Source organism: Hyalella azteca, unplaced genomic scaffold (genome assembly GCF_000764305.2).
Source record: "Hyalella azteca isolate HAZT.00-mixed unplaced genomic scaffold, Hazt_2.0.2 contig642, whole genome shotgun sequence".
NCBI lineage: Eukaryota > Metazoa > Arthropoda > Malacostraca > Amphipoda > Hyalellidae > Hyalella > Hyalella azteca.
In genome coordinates, this window is record NW_025930981.1 from 159,965 (window position 1) to 174,093 (window position 14,129).

At 42.3% G+C, this 14,129-nt stretch overlaps 1 protein-coding gene across 1 annotated transcript; it reads right to left on the reverse strand.

The window, feature by feature from the left end:
* Nucleotides 1-367: 367 nt before the first annotated feature.
* LOC125177889 lies at nt 368-13,890 on the reverse strand. Its single transcript, XM_047880474.1, has 8 exons — nt 13,863-13,890; nt 13,322-13,360; nt 12,755-12,979; nt 7,887-8,027; nt 7,189-7,302; nt 6,690-6,845; nt 1,639-1,913; nt 368-1,262 (listed from the first exon to the last, which is right to left on the reverse strand). The coding sequence occupies exons 1-8, from the start codon at nt 13,888-13,890 to the stop codon at nt 1,170-1,172; spliced, it is 1,071 nt and encodes a 356-aa protein (XP_047736430.1). The 3' UTR covers nt 368-1,169.
* Nucleotides 13,891-14,129: the final 239 nt, after the last annotated feature.

The following is a 14,129-nucleotide window of genomic DNA, read 5'->3' on the forward strand; positions in this document are numbered from 1 at the left end:
ACATTGCAATCATCGGTCACTATTTGAGGAGAAATTAACTCAATTTGATATTTACAGAGTAAAATTTTGTATGGGATTCGATAGCGAGCAACGAACGTAATCATCGCCTCGACAGTAGTTTTTTGACTAGAATTACATGACAACCAAACCTTTGAAAATTTGGGAAGGATTCACAAATGACACTCAAACACGGAAAAACAAAACAACACTCGTGAGTGGCATCAACACTTCACGCAGCTAAAGTAACAACACTCGTGCGTGGCATCACCACTTCACGCAGCTAAAGTAACACACTCGTGCGTGGCATCACCACTTCACGCAGCTAAAGTAACAACATTCGTGAAACAGCACTCGTGCGTGGCATCACCACTTCACACAGCTAAAGTAACAGCACTCGTGCGTGGCATCACCACTTCACGCAGCTAAAGTAACACACTCGTGCGTGGCATTACCACTTCACGGAGCTAAAGTAACACACTCGTGCGTGGCATCACCACTTCACACAGCTAAAGTAACACACTCGTGTCTAGCGTCTCTTCTTCATATTCTTTCAGCCACTTTAGGGTGCGGTATAACATCAATAATGAGTCTCCGAATTTTCATTTACTTGATTACAGATCGAAAAATTTCCTTGGTTAGTCGAGCGTATATAAGCAGCAGTGACTGGCTCCTCCGAGCGTTAGTTAGGTAGAAAAACATATAATGAAGAATTTTCGTCAAATTCTCGTTTGATTAAGACATCACACCTTTTAGGTCTTCATTTGGTTAGTTCTTGTATTTTTAATGGTTTCTCATTGGGCTCACGATTGACACTTTTTGGCTCATCCCTTCGTCTCTGGATAACTTACTAGTGTCAGGTAGTCGAGTTTCGATGATACCCCGTACTCGCATTATCAAAACTTTCTCTCAATAATTTCAAACTTTAATCCAACTCATCTTGAACAAATGGTTTTGTTTCAAGAAAATAATTAAAACGTGATGGTACAGAAACGCGTCTCAATTATTTCTCTGATATAAGCCTATTTAAAAATGAGTTGGCATATGAAATTTATGAAGTTGAAATCGCCAATCTCTAGACCCCAACGATAGATGTGAACGTAGCAATGAATACGAGTAGAGCTCCAAGGGCAACACTAACAAAAGAAAGACTGGATAATGATTATTAATCATTATCCATTTAACTGAAAATTGAATCCCGCCTTGAAAGTCTTCGCCGTCGCAGAGCCTCGCAGAGTGATGGTTATAACGTTGCCGCCTCCGTTCTGTGTAAACAAGGCATATTTAGTCATCTTGAGAGCGGCACAGACGAATTTTTACGAGTGACTTCTGTACAAATGTTACTTATTACATAGTATATAGCGACGCAGTAGCTGACATCAGAAGAAACTGGCATCCCAATGCAATGCGAGGAAAGGGAAATAGTGAAATACGTTATAAAGTGACTCATGTTAGTGTGACTCTAACGTTTGCAGTCTTGGAAAAATAATTTCACATTTACGAAGTTGGCGCAAATCAATTGAATTAATAATTACAAATAAATATATAAATGTATTATTAAAAAATGATCAGATATCTATGGTCTGAAACATCCGAACATCAGTTATTGAAACAAACACTAAATTAATCCCAGCTACTGACCAATTTATCGATGCAAAAATCAGAATCTTGTTGCGTCATGCCGATAGGACCGTAGGTAACTTTCGCCGTGTAGCCGTCGCAGGAACCGTCATTGCCAGTTAAAAAGCCGGTATAAACAAAAAGTTTGGCAGAAATGACACTCTTGAACGTGGCTGTGCAGTTGTAGGTCGGACCGTCGGGGAATGGCTTGCACCCAAAGCCAGGGTGTGAGAACACCGCCCACCCAAGTTGAGAAGGGGTCAGGTCGAGGTCAATTGTGTTGCCGCATTCATTTACTGTGGAAATATGCTTTTGAGAAAATTGTGATTCAATTGAAAATAAAACATTTAAGTGAGTATAGATCAATAAAATTTAACTGGATACCATTTTAAATTTACTGAACATGAACCAAGATCTGCGATGTTAATGCAAACATGAAGACGACGTTCACATTCAACAGCAATTTCACATTAGTGAGACGGTTGACACAGGCCCCCTGATGACGGTGATTCAAATTTTCATAATCAATTGTGGTGACAGAGGTAACAAAAATAATAGTGATAGCTACTGCACAATCAAGTTAGATCTTTCTAGTTGATTACCATTTAGGACGTTTCATCGGTCGTCTATTTTGCAGCAATAAAATGAGTGTTGGTTTGGCTGTATAGGAATAAGTTTTTCTTTTTTGCATGTTTTGTTGAAGGCCAGAGAGTGATTTTTATCAATATTTTTAATATTGTGTTTCTCAATGGGTATTAAAAACAGTTCTTTAAAAACAGTTCCCGCCACATCTGATGGGATTATAAAGTTTCAATATAAGCTTTACAATTGATGTTTTATAATACTATTACGACTTTAAAAAACGTAATCATTATATATCAATGAGACTTTAATCCGTACAAACATTAGAATTGCCAATTATTGGCATAACGGGCAAATCTCTAAAATCACAACCTAAAATTAAACTGAAAGTAATTACATTGTCCTGACAAATGTCCGGTAGTATGCAAATTGATGATAGCATGGCCATGGGTCTTTTCCTTAATTGCTGCTGAAGGCTCTAGATATCACTAGTCTTGTAACGTCGGGCGTCAGTATCAAGGCTCCCAGCCAATAATTTGAGAAAAACTTAGATAATTTGAGAAAAACCCAGACAACAAATTTCATCAAAAATTTTGTAATTTTACTTACTTCTAATGGAATTATAAATCTTCGGCTGCTGCTTAATTTGGTATTTTGTGAGTCTCTGTCTTGGTTACCTCTTAGATGAGCGCAAAATCCCTATTTCTCTTGCTACTCCGCGAAAAATAGAAGTTATATATATATATAATATTCTTTAAAAATAATTCGAGATAGGATGGCAACATTTTCACAGCGTGACTTGCGCAAAGAGCAAAAGAATGGCATACGCAACCCATAACAAAAACTGATGGAATGTCTTTCTTAACTAGGGTTTGAAAGCCACTCCTGTTACCACCACAGTGGAACAATTATCGCTTTCATATCCTATGATGTTTGAAAAATGAATTTTTTTCTCATTCAGAGTCGTTTTAACAGCGTTGTATAAACCACTGGCTCTTCCATCTTCAACAACAATCGAGTCAAGCAAACCATCACATATATCATTTTTTCAACATAAAAAATTTAAATATCTAACTACAACAGCTAATACCTGTGAAATGGATATCATATGTCTGTGCTCTCATCGCTTATCAGACATTCAGACTGAACGTTTCATTTCTACACTGATCAACAACTTCCCATTTTTTCATAAGCAATTCCTTCCTGAATAACATATGAAGCTTTTGTTGCGTGAAGTTTTACATTTTTACAAATTCTGCTATCATGAAATGCTCACTTCCACTAGATGATCTGCATGCGCTAATGGACCATTGTGTTCAGCAATAGAAGCAGATACTGTACAAGTAGTTCTGCATCAGACTGAACGTTTCATTTCTACACTGATCAACAACTTCCCATTTTTTCATAAGCAATTCCTTCCTGAATAACATATGAAGCTTTTGTTGCGTGAAGTTTTACATTTTTACAAATTCTGCTATCATGAAATGCTCACTTCCACTAGATGATCTGCATGCGCTAATGGACCATTGTGTTCAGCAATAGAAGCAGATCAAAGTAGTTCTGCCTTTGCCACTTCCTCATCAGTGTCCTCTCCTTAGGAATCTGTTTCTTAATAAATGAATTAATTTTAGTGGCTGTTTTAGCTTCTTTCATGTCGAGGTGCTTCGCAGTCTTACAATGTGCCATCAACTTGGATCTATTAACATTTCTGAGTTGAGTTTTACAACATGCGCAATAGGAAACACCTTTTTCTTTTGAATTTTCTTGCAGCCACTCCTTAAAGTCTTTTTCATGTAACCACTCTTGTTTAAAAGACTGTTTGTACCACTTTTTAGCTACTTTTCTTGGGGGACTCGCCTTTCGGGGCTTTCACTGTTCACTATATGTTAATTTAACAGCACCGATAGGTACAAAAGCGACAGTAAGCAACCTAATTACGCACGTCACGACTATAACTTGTCACTTGACGATCACAGTACTGTACAGTGTGCGCTGAGAAGTTGGGAACCTTTGCTTTGACTGGTAACGAACGCGTTCAATACTGGTAACGAAAGCGTTCAATGCCACTGCCGTCTGTCAGCTAGGTAAAATATACAGTCCGACGGTTAGTGCGCCACTACATTTGTTTTGTGTTGGTGACAAAAGTAGCCCCGGTAACTGTTGCCCTGTCAGTCTGACAAATGTTGTTTGTAAGGTAATGGAATCTGTTGTGAGGAAAAGGATTATCGATCACTTGACTGTTCACCATCTTCTATCTGATTGTCAACATGGTTTTATTGCCGGTAGATCCTGCACCACTAACTAATTTTCTACGTTGAACGATTGGACACGCCTGCTAGACGAAAGGGAGCCAGTGTATGCATTGTACCTCGATTTTGCCAAAGCATTTGACAGTGTTCCGCATGAGCGGCTGTTGCGTAAAGTGAAGTTTTTGGGAATTGAGAGAAACGTACTCTAATGGATCAGAGATTTTCTAGTAGGTAGGTGACAACGTGTCAGTATTAACAGAACCGTGTCGGGGGCATTAGTGCGCAGTGGCGTGCCACAAGTAAGCGTTCGTGGGCCTATTTTGTTCGTTACTTTTATAAACGATCTGCCAGAAGTAATGTCCAGCGTGTGCTCCATGTATGCCGACGACACAAAAGTTTATAATACAGTGAAGGATGCGTCAAATAAAGCGCAATTGCAAGATGATCTTCACAGTTTAGTTAACTGGGCTGATACGTGGCAGCTGCGGTTTAATGCTGACAAGTGTTAAGTACTTCACCTCGGGAAGAACAATGAACAGCAAGATTACAGTATATGAAGAAATGGTAGCAACGAGAGAGTATTGATTGAAAAGTCTAGTGTGGAAAAAGATCTCGGAGTTCATGTCGACAAGGAGCTGAAACTTTGTAAGCATGTTGAAACGCAAACTAATACATCCAACAAAGTTATTGGACTAATCAGACGCGCTCACGAGTTCCTAGATACCGAAGCGATGAAGCAGTTGTTTGTTTCTGTTGTGCGCCCGAGTCTAGAGTTTGGAAACGTTGTGTGGTCACCGATATTTGAAAAGGACAAAAATTTAATAGAGAATGTTCAAAGACGTGCAACAAGGATAATTCCAGGCTTGAAGGGCAAGTCCTATAAAGGAAGATTAAAGATTATGAAGCTTCCAAGCCTCAGTTATCGACGTCTGCGTGAGACCTCATTGAAGTATACATGTATATTCATGGTTTATACAAGGTCCCCGAAGGATTACTAAAGTTTGAAACAAGAACCAACACCAGGGGCCACGGCTATAAACTAAAAAAACTGCGCTGCAACTTATCCATGCGAAAACATTTCTTCTCGCTTCGAATCACCGACATGTGGAACAGCCTCCCCGATGACATCGTTGGCGCTCCAAGTATGAACGCGTTCAGGAACAAACTAGATAAAGCTATGGAAAAATATATGTTCAGACTTGAAATGTCTAGCACCATATCGAACCCGGTGGAAGTCTAGTAGCTATTTCAAACTATCGTTAGTCCTGAAAAGATCAGGTCAAATGACACGATTTTTGATCTTCTGTGAACAAGTCACGAAAAGTACAAGAATCGGCGACAGGCCAAGTCAGGCCTACTCTTCAGCGCCGACATCACTATGTTATGTTATATTGTTCCTCTTAATAAAATTCATCGAAGCCTCAGAAAACTGCACTCGATATCAGGAAGATCTCGAGCGGTATTATTGCATCGGGCTAATATTTATTTAGAGCGAGCAAATGTTATTATTATTAAATCCCCGCATCTTAGTCCCCCCCAGTTCACCCTTTTCCCAATCTGCGCCCCAAAACAATTGATATCTTTCATTCTATCAGATCCTGTATAAGAATAATATAACTATATAATAATTAAACGTAGGTAGTCACCATGCTACTTCATATCGATAAGCTCGGTTAGCACGTTCACTGCCACTGTTTAAGGAGTACAAACATCCTATAAGAGCGCTGTTAAGTGTTAGTATGGCATCTTTGACAAGCTAATTGAAATGCGCTGATGCCGTTCGTAGATGCTTCCCAGATGAATCACAACTCCAGGTTTCTTGAATGAAAAATCTATGGAGTTTTTGGTAACGAATGCTGTGCTTTTCAGCAGTGGTAGGCACAGTCCGCTAATCCGCTAACCGCCAATTTAGAGAAGCTGGCGTCTTCCTTAACCGGTGTGCCACACTGATGGCTGACTACGTCAACATATGTACGTCAACTAATCACGTCTTGTGTAACCTATCACGTCTTTTGTTACAAAAGACGTGATTGGTTGACGTACATATGTTGACGTAGTCAGCCTGTCAGCCATCAGTGTGGCACACCGGCTAAGGAAAACGACAGCTTCGCAAATTAGCGGTTAGCGGATTAGCGGACTGTGCCCACCATTGTGCTTTTGTGAGTTCTACTTGTGGCAGCTAAAATACCGCTGCAATGAATCAGTCCCTAACTTGTACTCATATACGTAACTAGTGCTCACGGAAGTAGTAAGTTGGCACAGTAATGCGGAAAAGGACGGGTAAACCGCATGTAGTGTCGGTAACGCACGAAGCCACGTCCAGATTGTAGACCATAATACCATTATAGCTGCCATCTTCTTGAGGAAAGAGGTAAGCCGAGTTGAAGACAGTGCTAACTGCAACGAACCGAAAATATATTTATTATGTTCCGAACAACTATGATGCAAAATTATTATGTTCCGAACAACTATGCAATTCCGGCAATTATGTTCCAATCAACTATGATGCAAAAGCTGTCTTAAACAGCAGGTTTGTAATCATGTAGTAAGATACGGTAAGATATTTTTGCAAAAAAATTGAATATTTCAGAGGAACACAATTGCGTTGAACGAGTATATGTCATCATAGGCCTCTTAAAAATATTTTCAGTACCTAAAAACAGCGTAAAAGGCTATGTAATTATTTCCAATTTAAGGAAGTGAACTGTGATTCTTATTACTGAAAACCGTAATAACTTACGACGTTCGGGAGGAACCATTAATTTCGAGGAGACAACCGAGAGCAACTGCTGTTGGAGCTGGTATTGCTTGAACACGACATTATTTACAGTTGTGTTGACGTAGGGAGCAACGCCTGTTCAAATGTACCCAAATTAACTATTACAGTTTACCATCTGCGTGATGAGACATGAAATCATATTCTATATTCATTCTAATTCTGCACTGAGCAAGCTTGGACTTGCTATAACTCTATTAGCAGAGGAAGCAAGCCCTGAAAGTCACACACACACTCACCCAAGTCGGCACTCAGCCACTCGCGAACACTGCCAACATTGAACATTCTTCAGCCACAACACTATCACACATCTTGCTTAATGTTCCCTGTGTGGGTTAGATTCGTGAATAATTGTGTAAGTGATGTCACAAAATAAAGATATGATACCAATAATAAATAGAACCGGACATGATCTTTACATATGCATTATACGTCGAATGGAGTTCAGTGTTTTCTAATAGAGCATCGTTGTTAAACATGAAAAAGCTGGAATTCCATGATTGAACATGAATTATCCAACAATGTTATTTCCTAAATTATCATCTATCTTTAAAATAGCAGAAAAATTTGTTAAATCAACAAATAACGATTTATTTTTGCAATTGAGCAAGTAACAAGCGACAATGTTACAGGTCATGCAGTCAATTACTCCAGAGACTCACTCAGAGGTACAGTTGATATAGACCCGTTGGAAATACTGGCGTTCGTCAAGTAAACGACTTTCTCGCCCTTAAGACAGGGGCAAAGTTTGCCGCGAAATTTGTAAGCTGTGCAGTTTCCTTCGAAAGAAAATGCGTCCATTCCTGAAAAATGAAGTTTATTTTTTAGGTAAAATTTTTATGGTGAATTTAAGTTTTTGATTGATTCCATCAAGGCTAAACAAGTCGTTCCAGGAAGCCATGGTGAAACTGAAAATTGCTTAAGCTTCCTAAACACAAAATTGTTCACAGCTCACGCGATTAAATTTATACCAGCCTTCTACAAGTCGTAACGCTCAAGTTGCGAGAAATCCAACAGACAACTCTAAAGTGTAGAGGAAAATTACCATGCAATGAAAATAAAAAATTATATGTCTGTACTAATCGAGGACAAAATTAAAGCGAAGAATGATGATGGTTTGAGGAAGAAGCTGAGCTTCAGTCTAAGGGGGGACATATCAAGTCACGAAAAATTCAAGAATCGGCAACAGTCCATGGGCCTATTTCTTTAGTGCCGACACCTCTATTCTATTCTATATTGAACCTGTTTGTGTTTTCGGGGGACGTTTCTTTGCTAAGATCTGATATTGAACATTTATTAAAAACTATGAATATTTTTCTTGCTATTGGTGTATAAATTATTAATTTTGAATTCCTATTTAAATAAATACGAATTTATTAAATTGGGCCCCTCATTTAGAATAACCTTGCGTTATGTTAAGTATTTAAACCATAGCGCCAGACGTCCGCAGCCTCTGCTCAAGATATTACAGTCTTAATGGATTTGCAACCCCCAGCATTGATCATATCAGTACTGCAGAATGACGACGACAATACTAAGAATGACACAGTTTCGTATAACACCCACGACTCATGACGTTGACCGTGATCCGGGTTAAAAATTATTAGAGAACATAGTAAAAATCTTGTACACCTGTACAAGTTGCCGACCATTTCAAACCAATCGAAATATTTAGGAGGTCCAGAGATCCAGACCCAATCCCTGCCGCCCTCATAACGATAGTATGCTGACAAACTGAGAAAGGATACGGACTGAAATTCTAGGTGAAATATATCGGCACAAGCAAAATAGTTGCTTGTTTGACATCAATCCATAATCAACTTCATCCCTCACAATACTTTCTTAGCCATGGACAGATACACCATCACAACATCCCCTAAAAAAATGTAACGCCCAAGATTCTACGCAGGACTCCGCTGCTACCGGCCTCAAATCATAAAGATCCCACCCTCGTCGGCCATCTCACGCAGCACGCCAATCTTGTGACGCGCTCTCAGTGGGAAGAGCCCCCCGATGTTGGCCAGCACAATGCCAGACTCTTCCCTTATTGGTGCGCTTACCTGCGTCTCCACCACTCTGCCTGGCGCCCCTGGCCCAGCAGCTCCTGCATCTGGTGTTGAATCATTTCCAGCTGATGCCTCATTTCTAAAAAAGCGACGTAGGTAATCTCTGGCTCCCCACGTGCGTCCCTGTCCCATACGCTTGGGCCACTCCCTGGAGTAGCTAGGTCATCCCTCCTTCTCCAAGAACTACCCTCCTCACCGCTCCTTCTACCAGTGTTTCCCGCAACCCTATCACTGCCCTGTCTTCCCTGTGATGGTGGGGACTGTGAGGGTGAGGGAGTGGGCTGGCGTCCAGCGGGAGCCCTTCTTTGTGGGGGTGAATCATTGTTGCCACCTCTCCTGCCGGCTTCCTCCATTCGCTTCCGCGATTTTATGTGAAGAAACCTGCAGTTTTCATACGTGCAATCTTCTTTCTGCATAACACTCCAGCACAACTTAGGGTGATGGAACGCGCAGTCCTTTCCTTTTTTGCACCCTCGTGGGTGCCCGCTTCCGTAGGTACAAATGACAGCCCATGACATCGTTTTGCTTTAAATATTAGGAGCTTTACTCCACCATATTGTGCAGCGAATAGCCCAAGGCGTAATGATCGCCCACCACTGAACGTTGCATCTAATCATCACTTCATACCCTGACTTGAGCTCGAACTGCAACTAGCGGACAACGGACTGCGATCAATCAGCCCAGCTCGCCTGTGGAACTGCATGAATCCTACCGTGTACCACCAGACGGTTACTTTTAGCTCACAGCATCTGGCGATAGGTTTCAGATAGCATAGTTCTGTTCCAAAAATTTATTGTCCTACGACGAGTGGCCGTTCGACCGTTCCGACTAGGCTGTTTGCCCACTACCCTGGACTAGTGGACGGGTCGGTGGCGGGCATCATAATCACTGCAAGGCTCCGGCGCGCTCCGTCTGGTGGTGGGGGGGAGGCTGATCCGACAAACGGGTGATGGGACCTGATGTGGACGGGTCGGTGGCGGGCATCATAATCACTGCAAGGCTCCGGCGCGCTCCGTCTGGGTGGTGTATAATTTTTTTTTTCGCGCATTAGTAGACTATGCTGGGCCAACTACGCTAGGCTACATTCCTGTGGGCTGATTGATCTAATTCAATGGATGTGATGTCTGATGGCGTGCGGGTGATATTGTCACACTCAAGAAGTGTTAAAGGCTACGTTCGTGAGGGAATGGATCATGAAATGGCAATAATGGTCTCTGACAGGCCTCCCAAGTATGGCCCGCTCCAAGACGCCAGCAATTTTTTATTGTAGTCTGGGAGGAGAAGACCTTCGTCATCCACGGAGAAGGAACGCAGTTGGAATTTTATATCGAAATAACTTATGTACTTCGTGCGCGTTGAGGAAGAAGTTTTCGGCAGCAAGCTTAGCCGACTCTTCCAATTTAGGTTAGAGTTCTTTTACGTACTGACGCTAGGGAGTTGTCCACCCATATGCTAGAATAGGAACGAAGCCGTGCGCCACTCCGGACGGAAAAAGGGCCCCCTCACCGGCATATTCTATTACTATGCATTGGAAAAGGTATCGGTACAAATAAAAATTAGCTGAAACTCAGCATCAATTCCATTCCTAAATGAAGACAAATCTCCCCTTGTAGCAGCTTAGTGTTGATGCTTTCTTTCAGAGGCTGCCTCCCCCGCGCATGTTTTCTTAACTGCCTCGCTGCCTGCGAGGCCCACTATAGTGGCTTTGCTTTCTTTTGAAAGTTCTTTCAAGTTCTACAACAGAGTAATTTTGTTCAACGCTGTTCAACTTACGACTAATGAATGAAATAGTTTACACTTCACCCTGAATATGCTGACAATACAGCTCCAATACCGTAGTCGTATGCATCAGTTTGCAAGACGTAAGGACATCATTGGTTACGGAATTGCTATCGAATATACTATCGTGTCCTATAACACCATGCAGAACTATGATAATATATGGCATGATAACCATAAGGACAGTCAACTCTTCTCTCTCCTGTGCGACAAATGGAAGACGACAAATAGCACAATAGAGAGGGATCATAAATCTTGCTAAATATAATTAGGACTATCCTGGACAATATTTCTCAAAATACTGTCAATGGTGTTGTACCCTTATCATCAGAAATAAAAAAAAATGGTGAAACTTATGTCGGTTCAAGATTAAATATTTACACTGCGTACTTGTAAAATGTTTATTGAAAAAGGTAAAAGCGAAGTTGTGTAAAAAAATCTAACTGCAACTGTTGTGTGCTGTTGAATCTTCATCTTCTGTTAAGTCTTTAGCAGCACTGGCACCATGCATCGTCATCTTGTGAACGGGACGATTACCTACAGTACAAGGATTTGATTCATATCATAGTGACTATCATATCATTTTCATATGATAGGCGCACCAGCCCGGCCAGGATTTCCTTGCCAATGGGGCGTTTGCTGTTATAGACTCTTAAGAGCTATAACAAATACAGCTTATCGTTCACTGCATTAATGCGATTCCTCACCACGGTGCTGCTTGGCGAGGTGTACGGGTACTGTTTATTCGAGCACGCGTGCATGATGGGAGAGGAATCGCCGTGAGCGGAAGATGGGAGAGGGATCGCCGTGATCGGGATTTTTCACGTGATTTTAGTCTTAATGTGTTGATAGTCGAAATAAGACGTCCGATAATCCCCGTTTAACCACCCCCGAAGCCACACTCTGCCGCTGCTATCATCGATTTAGTCAACAATGTTCAATCCTCTCAGAAAAATCGCCGTTACTCGAGATGTGGTAGTGTAGGAAGGGCAGCATCATCATCATCTGGAAAATTGTTGACGAGTGCGTCTAGCAACTGCGCTTCCTAGGCACCGACCAAGGTTAACCAGTATGGAAATGCTCAGCAGTGATTGAACCACCTTCGAATGTACTGTTGAAATCCTTCAAAATGGGACAAGTTTCGTGCATATATTTCGACACTTTAGCCCTAAGCGTAAATAGGTAAAATATAAACAACAGTCTCCACATTCATTATGTATTCATAATGTCCTAGGACGACATGGATTCGAAAAGTTCTTAGGTATAAGATGCTACTAAATAATAACATTCGCTTACTAACACAAAAACAGTAGGTATACTTGTTATAAATAAAATGTATTTTTTTTCCGCGTTTTAACGTTTCATTAAATTGTGTTTTAATGTACATTTATGATCACAGTGGGGACAGTGGTGATAGCTGTCCACTTTATAATTGTTTGTGTCTGGGTGCCCACGGGGCGAGACCAGTTTTGCACCCTCTTCTGCCACGGGGGCCACCAGACCCTGCGGCGCCCCCTCCTCCCCCTCCCCCTCCTGGCCGTCCTCCTCGGCGGCTCGGCGGAGAACAGACGGATCTTTGGGAACTCTAGCTGCTGGATGCTAGAGGTCCCGGATTATAATATTATGCTGTTTTTTTAAATATGCTGGTGGGGAGGGATGGGCGGAATGGGCGGTGGATGGATGACGCGACCGAGCCTTAGCAGGGTCCCGCGTGATGCTCCCCGTCTCCTTGGCCCTCTGGCCCTGAGGCCCCGGAGCTGTGGCGCCCCCCCTTCTTGTTGAGGGTGACAGGCGGGAGGGTGACAGGCGGGAGGGATCACCTTGAGCGGTGTTGAGGGGAGGGGAATGGGCGGGAGATGGAACTCCACTTTGTCGTGTACGAAGCGGCCGCACCACGGACATCGTCGGCGCTGCACATATGAAAACACCAAGTTTACAAGAGGTACACACCAAGAAACGGGTAGCTGCTTATCCGAACGGTCTTTATAATTTCGAGACAATATATGAACAATTGATCATCTCATGATCACATCTGTTGAGGACTCAACATTGTTGCCGAGATCCTTGCCTCCAAGAAGCTCGGTCACTCCCCCCTGCTTGACATGTTTTGCATGTATTCTCCCCTCTACCCCCTCCCCTCCTGTATTCCTTCCGCCACCATGAGGGTTTATCCCGAGAACCCCGACAGCATCAACTGCGCCTGCAGGTTCTTCCTGCACATGCAGGTTCTTCCTGCGCCTGCAGGTTCTTACCTGCACCCGAAAGTTTTTCCTGCACCTGCTGGTCCTTACCTGCACCAGCAGTGGACAAAAATTTAGTAGAGAGTGTTCAAAGACGCGCAACAAGGATAGTTCCGGGCTTGAAAGGCAAGTCCTATGAGGAAAGATTAAAGATTATGAAGCCAAGCCTGGGGTTGGCTCTGCCGTGGCGAGAGGCTCACTGGAGGCTCTCGTGTGGGCGTGGGCCGCGTTACATTCCTGTTGAAATATCCATTTCACTAGACACATGCCTTCAGTGACATCACACTTGCGGTGCTATAAAATGACTTCAGCAATCAGCACCGATAGAATATAGTCACCACCCAGCCTCTCTAGTAAGTTACTAGTTTGCTGGCTGGAGCTAAACTTCTGAAGCCTTGTTTACAGTCACCCCGCCTAATGCCGCGTCCCTACATACAATATAGTATTTACTAGCGCTTCACTGTGTCTTCCAGCCCACTTGACTGTCTACTACCACTTCCACAAACTGCCCCCCAGAACATTATAATTGATGAAATTTGCAACGATTCCTAACGTGGATTCTTGCTGCCAAGGCGGTACATTTTAGATTACACGCAGATCCGTTCTGAACTGATTACGAGGTACGAATTTCATAATCTTGAGGGGACGCGATAAAAATGTACTAAATCCATTGGTTATGAAAAAGTGGTAATTTTAGTTCAACTACGGCATGCAGTAAATGCTAACAAGGCTATAGCAATAAGTCATAGTGGAGCCCACTTACTTGGTCAAGATGAGGAGCGTCACATTCTTGGCTATTAGCGCCTGTAGTGAAGCTCAG